At 34.9% G+C, this 14077-nt stretch overlaps 1 protein-coding gene across 3 annotated transcripts in view; it reads left to right on the top strand.

The window, feature by feature from the left end:
• Nucleotides 1–14077, top strand: part of LOC105471104 (mannosidase alpha class 2A member 1) — a 175574-nt gene that overhangs the window by 112992 nt on the left and 48505 nt on the right. For all 3 annotated transcript variants that reach the window (XM_071098627.1, XM_071098629.1, XM_071098628.1), the window contains exons 13-15: nt 10751–10916; nt 13158–13376; nt 13701–13823. In XM_071098627.1, the coding sequence (XP_070954728.1) occupies nt 10751–10916; nt 13158–13376; nt 13701–13823 (508 nt within the window). The remainder of the gene's footprint in view (nt 1–10750; nt 10917–13157; nt 13377–13700; nt 13824–14077) is intronic.

Below are 14077 nucleotides of genomic sequence, written 5' to 3'. Positions count from 1 at the left end.
TTATTGCTGAGAGAGTGTTCTGTATCTTAGTGTTGAATTTTTTTTTTCTTGTTAGAGCAGGCCATATTTGTTACTTAACCAGCTAGTAGCTTCCAGAAACCGTCATTTAAAAATTTTCCCTTGGAATACAGGAGAGAGGGCAAAGGGCTAGACCCACTTCATTTAATCTTTGCTTGGTCCCAGTTCCAAGGACCCCAAGCTCTTCTTGCTTGTTACTCTTTGCTCACCTCCCTTCTGTTTTCCAGGACTCAGGATTTTCTTTTATATATCCTTGGTGGTATGAAACTGGAAGTTAGTCCTCATTTTCAACACGAATAGTGTAACCTGGTGTATTAGTTTCCTGTTGCTGCTATAATAAATTACCAACAAACTTAATGCTAGTAAAAAACACACAAATGTATTATCTTATAGTTTTTGGGGTCAGAAGTTCAAGATCATTTTCACTGGATTAACAAAATATTGGTAGGGCTGTTTCCTTCTGGCGTCTCTGAGGGGAGAATCATTTCTTAGCCTTTGCCTTTTCTAGAGATGACCTGCATTCCTTGGCCTGTGGCCCCTTCCTTGTACATCCCATCCACTTGCTTTTGTTGTCACATAGTCTTCTTCTCTGTTGGATCATCCCTCTAATAAGGACCCTTGTAAATACATTGGGCCCACCTAGAAAGCCTAGAATGAGCTTCCCATACCATGAGCTGTAATTTAATCACATCTGCAAAGTGTTTTCTGCCGTATAAGGTAGCATTCATAGGTTTTGGAATTAGGACATGGACATCTTGGGGTCATTATGCTCCCTATCTTACCTGGAAATCTGATTTTTAAATTTCCAGTGGAAAAATTGATCTGTCTGTTTTCACCTTTCCTGCCTAGGCTATCAACTTTAAGCTATCTACTTCGTCTTCCTGCTTTGAGCCTTCACCTCTTAAATTCTTTCTCCACCTGGCAACTAGAAGTAGGTGTTAAAAAGGAAAATTTAACCATGTTAAACCTTTTCCATCAACTTCACAAAAAGCTCCAAGCTCCTTGTAATGACTAAAAGACAACCCACTCACCACTATGACTTGAGTTTTATCTCCTTTTCTAACTTCATATAATTGCATTTTAGAGGTTCACTTTACTGTGTAGCTTCTAGTGGTAGTGGCCTATATATCTTGAAAATAACATTATTTCCTGTATATCTGTGGCTTTATAACTAGAAAGGATTTGCCTGCTTCCTTTGCCCTTTAAAAAATTTCTTTGTTTTTGATGTTATTGTTCTGAATTTTTCTAATAAACATGTAACTTCTTGTAGAATAGTGTTTATACCCAAAGCTACTAAAAGGATTTCTAGCATATTCACTGATAACCCTAGAACCTAGAGGAGGTAACTATTAATAACAGCTTCTTTTTAGAATTTTATATATTTTTATATTTCACTGATTGTTATTTGTATGTAATTCAGAATATTCTTTTGTATTTAATAATGCAAGATTTTATTTAAAAAATCTTTATATCTAATGAGTATTAATATTCTAATTCATAAGTATACTTTTAATCGTTAATGTGTTCCCTCAATTTAATATTATATTGATTAGCTAATATGTTTTGGATAGTATTGTTTAGATATTTACATTGTTTAGTTGTGGAAATAGTTAAAATATTTTTTGTTTACTGTATTTCTGTTTTTCTCCTTACACTAATTTATTTATTTTTTTTTGAGACAGAGTCTCACCCTGTCACCTAGGCTGGAGTGCAGTGATGCAATCTCAGCTCACTGTAACCTTCACCTCCCGGGTTCAAGTGATTCTTGTGCCTCAGCCTCCTGAGTACCTGGGACTACAGGCACGCGCCACCATGCCAGCTAATTTTTTTATTTTTAGTAGAGACAGGATTTCGCCATGTTTGCCAGGCTGGTCTCAAACTCTGTACCTCAGGTGATCTGCCTGCCTTGGCCTCCCAATGTGCTGCAATTACAGACATGAGCCATCACACCTGGCCTCCTTACACTAAATTTCTAAGAGTAGGAATCATTGGATTAAAAGACAGACTATTTTTAAGTTATAGTGTTTTCTGATTATAAAATTATAAATGCTAGATAGAAGAAATGTATAAAGTATGAAAAATAATTATAATGCTACCACCTAACAATAGGTATTGCTAATATTTTGGTAAGTCAAGTTATTTTTCTCTTCTTTCTTGCCTTCTTTTATAAGATGATTTTAATATTCTTTCAGTATTTACATAGAGAAGCATAGGTGACTTATAATCTAATTCAAATTATTACTTTTGTGTTGTTTTATGTTATCATTTATATTTTCTTATATATTTACCTCTCTTTGTGCTCTTCATTTTTCCCTGCAATCTCATGTTTCACTCTGTGATTATTTTCTTTCTGCCTGAAGACTTAATACTTCTTCCAGTACAAGTTTGCTGGTAACCCATACATGGTTTTTATTTCTCTGAAGGCATCTTTATCACTTTCTAAGGAAATTTTTGCTGGATATAGATTTTTAGGCTGGCAGTATTTTTTTGTTTCCTCACCACTTCAAATATGTAATTCCATTTTATCCTGGCTTCCTTAATTCTTTTGGCATGTCAGCTGATGATCTTATTGTTGTTTCTTTGAACAGTGTAATCTTATTTTTACTGACTGCGTCTCAGATTTTGCCTTTTCATGGTGGATTTAACATGACACACCAGGTGTATTTGCTTCATTTGGGAATCACAGAGTATTTTTTGTATGTGTGGGTTAGTCCCTTTCTTTAGTTTTGGAAAATTCTCAGCTATTGAGATAATTCTGTTGTGCTATTTTCTCTTTTATTTCCATCTACACATATCCTATTTCACATATTAGATCTTTTCACTGAGTTGCCTGTGTCCCTAACATTCTTTTCTGCATTTTTTTTCACCACTTCAGTTTGTATATTTTTTATTGACTTCTCTTTTGCTGAGTTAAATATATTTATTCTGCTGTTGTTAAAGACATCTGTGGAATTTTTAACTTTAAATATTTATCCTTTAGAATTTCATTTGATTATTTTGTAATATGTTCATTTCTATGGTAAAATTCTCTATCTTGTCTTCTATTCATGTTTTTCTCTTTCCTTGGACATACTAATTATGATTTTAAAGTCATGTCTGCTAACTTCAATATCTGGGTCATGTATGGTTCTAGTTTCTTTTTTTTCTTGGTGTTTAGTCATGTGGCTCTGTCTTTGGTGATGCCTCTTAATTTCATATTGAGTACTAGACAATTGTGCATAAAATTTAGAGAGACTTCTAGAAAATTTCTTCTTCTAGATAGATATTGTTCCAATCAAGGACTGTGTTAAATTGAGACTGATTTATTCAACCTGTTGTTCACCTGGCTTTCTAAGTAAGTTTTCAACTAACAGCCTGCTTATATTCTGTAGGCCCTATCCCCTGGTGGGTTCTGGAATGTCATGAGATGTCTCTGCTCTACTTTTCAGAAGCTTTCTGTTTAGGTTTGAAGCTTCCCTTTCTGCACAGCCTCAGTATTTGGCACTTGTCGTAATGAAAAAATCAGCTGTGTACCTGAAGCCTCCCAAAATCTCCACAAAATGCTCTTTTGACCTCTGTTCCCCAGTGATTTCTTCCAGACTTTTCACTAGGTTTTGCATGGAACTCACAGCCTCTCCCTTGCTGAGAACTGGCATGCCCCAGAGTGAAAATGACTGCCGAAGGCTGGTCACTTTTCTGAAGTTTTTTCCTCTCCTCAGCAGTTTTCTGTTGCCCTTAGGCAAATGATTATTACTGTTTTTATCTGGCTTTTCTCGTTGGCTAGTAGAAGTGAGAGCTCTCGTTTGTTGACAGCTACTCCATTTCCCCTGGAAGTGGAAACATCATTTATTTCTCAACTTCAATTTGACAAAAGTAAAATGCTCACCTTTTTTTTCATTTGAGTGTTTATATTTCTGTTGATTTGTAAGAGCACTTTACAAGTTTTACTAATTTATTTATTTATTTTTTTAGTTTTTGTTCTTTAATCTTATTTTTACGATAGAAAAATTTTTAGGTTTTTGTTACCAAATCTGTCAGCCTTTTACTTCATTGTATTTTTCAGTTATGGCTAGAAAGACCTTTTGTACCACAGATTATATATTTATTTTTTCTACTAATTTTGTATCTTTTTTATGTTTGAAAATTTACGTTTATCTGGAATCAGTGTTGGCATATTGTTTTAATGTATCTATGTAACCATTTGTCTTGCTCATCTATTATTAAGGATGTATATATATTATAGAACTGTTTTGCCCAGCTCATGATCATTTTCCTTCCCTCACCTTTCTTTGAAGAAATGGAATTCCGTGGGATTTTGGTTGGCACTGCATAAGACTTATGAATTAATTTTGGGAGAGTCGTGCTTTTGCATTATTTTAGTTTTCTTGTTTAGAAAGAGATATCTCTTCATTCATTTTTATGTTCTACTAAATGACTTTTTTTTCATTTTCTGCATATATTATATATTCTGCTCATTTTGTATAAAATTAATTTTCTATTTTGATTGGTCTCCTGGTAATTCTTAATCTTCCTAACTGCCGTGTGTGTGTGTGTGTGTGTGTGTGTGTGTCTGTGTCTGTGTGTGTCTGCATGTTTGTGTATGCATCCCATGACATGCTATACATACCTTTGTCTTATTGCCTACCCTGTTATATTGAACTTACCAGTGTGTTTCTGTGCCTCCCCCTCCTAGACTGTAGGTACTTTGTTGACTGGGATTATGTGTTCACATTCATAAGTTTGTAACTACACATACCATACAGCATCTTTCTCTCCTTTCTTTGCTTGCTTTTTAACTTAGCCATAAGCCATATTGTTACTTTGAATGTGTATTCTCACCACTACCATGTTATCAGAACTCTTGTTTCAGGATATCTGTATTATCACATGTTAATTTCCTTTATTTAGATTTATGCATGCCTTACACAAAAAAAGGATTTATGACAGCTCATTGAACTGGGTTTGTTAAATCGTTCACTGTACTACCCAGTGTGATGATGTACCAGGGTCCTTGGTCACGATACCATGAGGGTCTTGTAAGGAGAAGGAGAGAAGTGAATTGTTATTGAGATTCTTTTTTGTGCTTGGTCTGAGCTAGGTGGTTTTCTAAACAGTTTATAATTCAACATTAACAATAATCTTGTGTCTCGATTTATAGATGAGGATATTAAGTCTTGGGGAAGAGAAATAACTTATCCAAAGCCTCTGAAACTCTAAGTGACATGGTGGGGGGTTTGAATGTGTCTGACTCAGGAGTGTCTGATTCAAAAGCCCAGGAATCACACAATTGTGATTGAAGATCTAGTATAACTCAAAAAGACACTCTTAGTTTTTAATGTCTTGAATTTTTTCCTGCTAATATGGTAAGCATTATATTTTAAACCTAGAAAACAAAATGGAATATATCAAAAGAACTTCAGATCTAGATTTTGCAACTTTTGTTAACATGTAAATTCATATGTTTCCATATTCAGAATACTGTATAAAGCTTAATATTTTTCTTTAGGTTATATTCCAGTAATGAGGCTACTTAGAGAAGATGAATGCATTCTTGTTTGAAATTATTTTTTAATATGTTGTCATTGATTAAGAGTCAGACAAAATGAGCTCTAGTTTTTGCTTTGTTCTTAACTTTCTCTGTAATCTTGAATGTGCCATTTTCCCCATCTTTACAAAGGGATTAATTTTATAATTTACATTTTTGAAGAATTGAAAAGCACTTTTTAAGGAATTAAAATAATCAAAATGGAACTGCTCTGATAAAACTATAAAGCCCCACATTAGTAGATACTATTTACAAGTAATAAATTATCCTAGTGGCATTTTTCTGCACTGATCATTCATTAACTATTGAACATTATTCTGTGCTAGGTACCTATGGTAAGCACATGAAATAACAGTTAATATTCTTATGCCTTTTGGTGTTTGCTTAACTGGTTTTAAAGTGCACTTACAAAGAACTTGAAACAATACATATTTTTTTAATCTTCCTACACAATCATAAAAATATGTATGTGGCTTTTAAAATGCTTCCTCAAATATTGTTTTTGCTTACTTCATGCAGTGAGGTCATAAAATGAACTCCTTAGTATATATTGCAAGTTTTTTTCTATTCTGGTGTTCCAGTATATACATTTTCTTTCACAAATACAATATACATGAAATGTAAATAGCTTATTGCTTATCTGAGCTTCCTGAGGAGTGAGACTCTCTAGGGATACTGGCATTGCTGAGGAGAAAGTTCTTCACATGTGAATTTGGAACTAAGGGAGTTTGCACAGGAAACTTCAGCTGTCACAACTGTCACAAAGATCCTTATATGCCTGGCCTGTGAGTGAAGTAGTTAAGAAGATGGGTATGGGGGTAAAATTGCATTCTAAGCCCTATTGTGGCACTTTTTAGCTGGGTCAATCTTGGCAACATTCCTGCTCTTGTTGAACCTCAGTTTCCTTATATGTCCAGTGAGAAGGATGAAAGATTGCACCTCACGGGTTGCCCATGCAGGCTTGAGGACCAGCCCAGGCATGCAGGATGCACTCTGAATGATAATTCCAAGGTCCATCTGACCAAGGGGCATGTTCCTTCCACTTTGCAGTGCAGCCAGTCCTAGAAGGAAGCCTGTGTGGTCCTAGTGTGTTGTTCACATTTTAGTGAGCACTGATTAGATTTACTTCAAAGAGAAAACTCAGTATTCCATAGTTGTCTTTTTAAACATGCTATGAATTGCTTCTATGAAAGGAGTGAAGGAATTTTTAGTATACTCATCCTCAGTAGAATCTTCAAGGACAGCCACATTTACACTGGGATTCTTCCATAAAGTGATTCCCAGTTTGATATGAGCATACAGGTGTTCTTTCATTTTTCTCCATTCCTTTTTCTCCAGTGAAAGTAGATTATCTTCTGCCCTCTAATTTGATTGGCAGGTAACATATGAGTGCTTTTTCTTCATGAGGTGAGAGTTATTCCTTGTATATGGAGAACTGAGATAATTGCTCATAACCCTGAATTATGAGGGCCAATGTCACAATGAGAACTAGGAGGCTGGACGTGACTTGGTGACAGATGATATGTAAGAAGCTAATGCTGATGTGGTGGAAATTGAGAAGAGAAAAAAAGCACTGAGCTTCCAGCTAAAATTGAAATTAACCCTCCCCATTCTGAAGATATAAACATAATTCTTTCGTTAATATGGATCAAATATTGTTAATTTTCAGTAAGTGAGTATGATATTATGATATGATACTGAAACCTGTTGGTTTCATTCACAACTGGAGGGCCTGAAAGCACTCATGTTTGGGGATGTTGGCCATATAACAAATGTTGGACTACCAAATGTGATGACAATGAAAATTAAGTTAATTTATGATGGTGTACTTATTTCTTTTTTTTTTTTTCATTTTCTACATTTACCCTTTACTTTTTTTTTTTTTAATTTATTTATTATTATTATACTTTAAGTTGTAGGGTACATGTGCATAACGTGCAGGTTTGTTACATATGTATACTTGTGCCATGTTGGTGTGCTGCACCCATCAACTCGTCATTTACATCAGGTATAACTCCCAATGCAATCCTTCCCCCCTCCCCCCTCCCCATGATAGGCCCCGGTGTGTGATGTTCCCCTTCCTGAGTCCAAGTGATCTCATTGTTCAGTTCCCACCTATGTGTGAGAACATGCGGTGTTTGGTTTTCTGTTCTTGTGATAGTTTGCTAAGAATGATGGTTTCCAGCTGCATCCATGTCCCTACAAAGGACCCAAACTCATCCTTTTTTATGGCTGCATAGTATTCCATGGTGTATATGTGCCACATCACTATTCACAATAGCAAAGACTTGGAACCAACCCAAATGTCCATCAATGACAGACTGGTGTACTTATTTCTAAAGGAAATATCTATATATGATCATCCTTTCTCTGTACTCTACTTAAAATGTACATAGATAGGAGTTTGTGTGTCAGATAAATTTGTACTGTGATGCACATAAAAAACATGCTGTGAATCTCTATGTTGAAAATAATTTTCTTAGTGCAGCATTATACTCATTATATACTCTACACATTTAGTTTTTGAATAGATTCCTGGTATGATAATTACATAATCATTCAGTACAGTAGAAACATCATTATGGTCATATACTAATTAGCTACTAAAATGAAACAAAATAGAACCTAGTTCACAGCTTATTATAAAAAAGTGATTTAATAGGGTACAAAACCAAATATATGGTTAAAATTATTGTTTGCATTAAGTATGAGTACTTTTTTTTTCATAGAAGGAATTAGTGTTCTGGATGCTTATTATCTAATTTATTGTTTGGGCACACATTACAGTATCACAGCCTTCATGACCTTTGGCTGTAGTGGAGCACCCAGAGAACATGCCAGTAGGGATTCTAGGCTTAGTGTGCTTAGGTATACGTCAGGGCTGCTACAGAATTAGGAGATTGGCCAAAGGTTTCAGGCCACCATTTTCTCAAGCTCTTTAAATACTAGCTCCATAAGCCTCTGGGAACATGGGTTTCAGTAGTAAATCACTCATTTCTGGAGGTCTGGTTTGAACATCTTTGGTGCAGAGAATGAGTGATCCACCACTATTTTTCTTCCCCAGTGGACCTTAGAAATATAGGACAGTCCCGTTAGTAATAATGAATCCTGGCAGTTGCAGTTTGCCAGGTGTGTTTGTGAATGGGGAACAGTCAGGGGAAATGTAATCTCTGGTAGGAGGGCTGTGGGTGGCTGCAAATAGGTTGACAAATCTCTGAGGTAAGTCTGTTGAGCATACCCCTCAATAGGGCATCACCCTCCCTCTCCTTGAGAATTGCTTCTGTGCATAAAATGGGATTTTATCTGAGTACTAGGAGGGTTCAGTACTCTTTGTAAATATGTTTGTGACTGTGTGGTTTCATCTGTTCATCTCTTGTATACATATGGAATCTCAGTGAACAAAAGTAATAACAAATTAGGTCTTGTTATCCTGACACATACTATAAGCCTAATAGGAATTAGAGACATTCTTAATGTCATCATCACCTTTGGTATCTCAGAATGTTGCTTTAACATAAATGCTTCTGATGAACAATTTATAAGTCTGGTGTCACGGATTTTGTGTTATATCCTCTTTCTTTTCCTTCATTTTTCCTGTTGTCTTTTTTCCTTTTAGTTTTGGCCCCTGTAAGTATTCATTTTATTTCTTAATGAACACTTTGTAATGCAGTTAAAGCAAAAATATATAGAACACATATGCAGGATGGAAGAATACTGGTAAGCTTGGTGCTACCATCTATAGCTGCAACGTATTGGGGGAGAGGTGGTTGTTATCCAACTATTCAGTGTATTCCTGCAGTTACAAAATTGTATAGGAAAACACAAATATTTCAGATCATGAAAATATGCACTAGTGAATCAGTGAGTTATATTATTAGTCTACCATTTGTCCACCATTATTTCAAAGAGTCCACTCTTTGAAATATTCTTTGATTTATTTGAAGACAATATGATGCAAATTGATTATAAATTATAAAATTATAAACTTTGCAGAGGATGCAGATTTCATGAAGTCTGCGATGTTGGTGGTCTAGAATGTCTCTACTCACAGGCGAAGCCATGAAAGAATGAGAATCTGGTAGAGTTATGCTAGTAAGAAAATCAAGGCTGTTGGGTACCTCAACGGAGAATTATTTGAATATCAGAACTGGGAGAGGATTTTAGGAAAAAATAAAGTCCTGAAATATTTTTTTTCAAATACAGTTTATTAATAAAACCATCATGTAAAAATTAAATGTTATGTGAAGGATGTCATAATATGCTGGTATAAAATATTGGAAAAATTGTGTCCCAAATTTCAGTTCATTTTTGTTTTTGTTCATACCAAAAGTTACACGTAGTTGCAAATATTGCCTAAACTTATTTTAATAGTTTGCATTTTCCTTTTTCTACCTAATCCCAATCAATTTCTTTTTCACCATTACTTACTATAAAAATTGGGGGCCCTATTACAAGTGGATTCGCTTCAAGTTACCTTTTTTTAGAATTAACTTTCTTTAATAATAAAGTCCTATTGTATATAAAATACGTGTGTGAATTATGTGATTCTCCACATATAGCCATACATTCTTAGTGGTCTAAAATGAATATTAGATTTTTACCTGGAACTAATTGTGACTAAATTGCAAACAAATTGTGAATTTTTTTATTCAGTGAGATTAGGTAAGGATCAGGGTATTAGTTGTATGGAGCTGATTCTTTTAGATAGATGAATAAAACCGTATTTATAAAGTCTTTTTCTGGGATACAGAAAAGCTTTATTACAAATCTATGAATATCTTGCATTAGTAAAGCATTAATTCTTTAGAAAGGGCTTCTGAATCATTATTTAATTACCCTTTGTACTGTGTGATATTTGTTGTGATGAAATTGCCTGTTCTCTGAAAGTTCTCACAGAATGTTCCTGTTAATTCTTCTCCATGAGTTGGCTCTATGACTGTCCATGAACTAAAGTATTATGAAGAGTATGAAAAACATTAGCCGGGTATAGTGGCATGCACTACACCTGCTACTCCCAGCTTCTCAGGAGACTGAGGTGGGAGGATTGCCTGAGCCCAGGAGGTTGAGACTGCAGTGAGCTATAATCTCACCACTGCACCCCAACCTGGGTGACAGAATGAGACGCTATCTCAAAAATATGTATGTATACGTATATGAAAGAAGTACAAATATTTTGAGATCCAAATAATGAAGCAGCTGTTTTTGCAGGTACCTTGTGGTCTATAATCCTTTAGAACAAGACCGAATCTCGGTGGTCTCAGTCTATGTGAGTTCCCCCACGGTGCAAGTGTTCTCTGCTTCAGGAAAACCTGTGGAAGTTCAAGTCAGTGCAGTTTGGGATACAGCAAATACTATTTCAGAAACAGCCTATGAGGTATGTTGTGGCCATAGAACTTAAGGAGGCATTGTAAAACAAACCTAGCCAGTATATAATTTATGTATGTACAGTAGCCCCCATTTAGCCATCATGTTGGTGTATGTGAGGTGATGAAAGTTGTAAATACCGGAGAGTTTAACTGGTGGGTTAAATGACACTAAAGGAAAAACGATCCTGTGTTCCCTAAAATGTTAATTTCTTTTGTTAGTGTATATATTGTGTCTTATTATATATTGTTCATATGTATATTGTATATCTTTGTAAGGATGTATACTGTTTATTCTAAGGTGATGCAGTAATTATTAGTCATAAAATTTTGAATGTTTTGGTCTAACTGAATTTAATGACAATTATGCATATCGAAAGTGAGATAAATACCACCCTTAATAACTTTGGATAGTTTTAGGTTTTCATTGCAAAGGTGACATAACACACCATGGAAGATAAATGCCCTAAAATAATTAAGATGCTGCTTTTTAGAGACATAATTGTGGAAAATCTGTGCTCAATAGGTGTTTTTTGTGCCAAAGTTTCTTAAAATAAGCAATGTTAAACTGATCACTGTACCACTAGAAAGGTTAAACTTTTAAAATCTGGAATGCAATTTAAACTGCACTTCTGGAGATACAGCCATAAACTAGGAACTCTAAGAACTGTTTCTGCTTGACAAAAGCTATTGCTAGCTACTTTTATTATTATTATTATTATTATTATTATTATTATTATTATTTCGAGACAGAGTTTCACTCCTGTTGCCCAGGCTGGAGTGCAATGGTGTGATCTCGGCACCCTGCAACCTCCATCTCCCGGGTTCAAGTGATTCTCCTGCCTCAGTTTCCTGTAACTAGGATTACAGGCATGTGCCACCACGCCTGGCTAATTTTGTATTTTTAGTAGAGATGGGGTTTCACCATGTTGATCGGGCTGATCTCAAACTCCTGACCCTGTAATCCACCCTCTAGCTACTCTTAAATATGCATAATCTTTTAGATAGAAAGGTAAACTAGAATATAAATTTTGGTCAGATTTTCCAGGAAGCTTTCCATCTAGAAAATGGAACCATAGCTCCTGGAAAGGAGGGGTCATGTCTTTTACTGTGTACATCCCCCATGCTCTGTTCAGTGTCTGCTGAACTTCAAGCATTTGATTGCTAGTGCTGACTGAACTGTTTAATATTTATATTATGTTTATCATTTTTATATACCAAAATATCATAATATTGCAAAAAAATTAATAATTAAGAAATGCCATTGTTGTGAAGCCCTTACATTCATGGAGAATTTCCTTCTCTAGGCTTTCTAGAGTACAGCCAAACAATTGAGAATGATAATGCAGGTTCACATATTGGATAAAAACACTAATGCTTCTGATAGGCCTACCAACTTTAGGTTATTAGGTTCTCTGGATAAACTGAGATGTGTATGGTTTACCCACAAGATATCAAACATTTATAGAATATTGTTATACAGCCATCCCTTGGTATCTGTAGAGGACTGGTCCCAGGACCGCCTGGGAATAACAAAATCTGTGGATGCTCAAGTTCTTTATATAAAATGGCATAGTACAGATGATCCCTGACTTACAATGGCTCAACCTAGATTTTTCAATTTTATAATAGTGTGAAAGTAATGTGCATTCAGTAGCAACCATACTTCAAGTACCCATACAACGATTCTATTTTTCGCTTTCAGTACAGTATATAATAAATTACATAAGCTATTTCTATTTAGTATAAAATATGATTTGTGTTAAGTAATTCTGCCCAGCTGTGGGCTAATGTAAGTGTTCTGAGTACATGTAAGGTAGACTAGGCTAAGCTGTAATTTTGGATAGGTTAGGTGTATTAAACACCTTTTTGACTTAACGATATTTTCAAATTTTGATTGGACATAACCCAGTCGTAAGTTGAGAAACGTGCATTTGCATATAACCTACACACATCTTCTTGTATATTTTAAATTATCTCTAAATTACTTGTAATTTAGATCTGATACATTACATCTGATACAATGTAAATGCTATGTAAATAGTTATTATACTATAGTTTTTATTTGTATTTTTTATTTTTTCAAATATTTTTTATCTGTAGTTGGTTGAAACTGTGGACATGGAACCTGTGAATATGGAGGGCCAACTGGATTCTGTTTTTAAAAGATATGATAGTTTGTTGGTTTAAATGGTTTGCCTCTTAGTAGATAACATTTATCTTGAATAAATTCCCTTCCCTATCTTTTAAAGATCTCTTTTCGAGCACATATACCACCATTGGGACTGAAAGTGTATAAGATTTTGGAATCAGCAAGTTCAAATTCACATTTAGCTGATTATGTCTTGTATAACAATAAAGTAGAAGATAGAGGAATTTTCACCATAAAGAATATGATAAATACTGAAGAAGGTATAACACTAGAGAACTCCTTTGTTTTACTTCGGTTTGATCAAACTGGACTTATGAAGGTATGTTCTAAAATTCATAGAATGCTTATCATTTTTGCTACAATGTGTGTAGATTAATTAGGCAAAAGGGGAAAAAAGTCTTAAGTGGAGCTGTATCAAATACTCTTGAGTAAAAGAATGCATAAGAAGCTTTTTGCACCTTCATTGACCACTTGCTGCTCACATGTATGGTGTGTGGGTGGCGCTCTTCCATGGACTGTGTGTCACTGGTCCACAAGATAAGTACAGAAATTGTTTTTTTAAATTGCCATATACATAGAACCAGATGCAACATGCTTAACATCTTAGTGGTGAGTGGCTTATTATTATTTTTTTAATCTTTAGCAAATGATGACTAAAGAAGATGGTAAACACCATGAAGTAAGTGTGCAATTTTCATGGTATGGAACCACGATTAAAAGAGACAAAAGTGGTGCCTACCTCTTCTTACCTGATGGTAATGCCAAGGTAAGTGGTACTGATGAGATGACAAATGGAATAAACACTTATTGAAAGAGTATTGAGGAAAAAGATAAGTGAGTGTCATTATTTTATCATCTGTTGATTTATTAGGGATAGATGAACTTTTGGTTTCAGTATTATCTATCACCTTATTGATACTTAGCAATTTGTGGTCCAAAGTTAGATAAATGGTTGGGCACAGTGGCTCACACCTGTAATCCCAGCATTTTGGGAGGCCAAGGAGGGTACATTGCTTGAGC

The sequence above is a fragment of the Macaca nemestrina genome, chromosome 6, assembly GCF_043159975.1.
Source record: "Macaca nemestrina isolate mMacNem1 chromosome 6, mMacNem.hap1, whole genome shotgun sequence".
Classification (NCBI taxonomy): Eukaryota; Metazoa; Chordata; class Mammalia; order Primates; family Cercopithecidae; genus Macaca; species Macaca nemestrina.
Note: the sequence above shows the minus strand (reverse complement) of the source record. Positions and strands in the feature narration are given on the sequence as shown.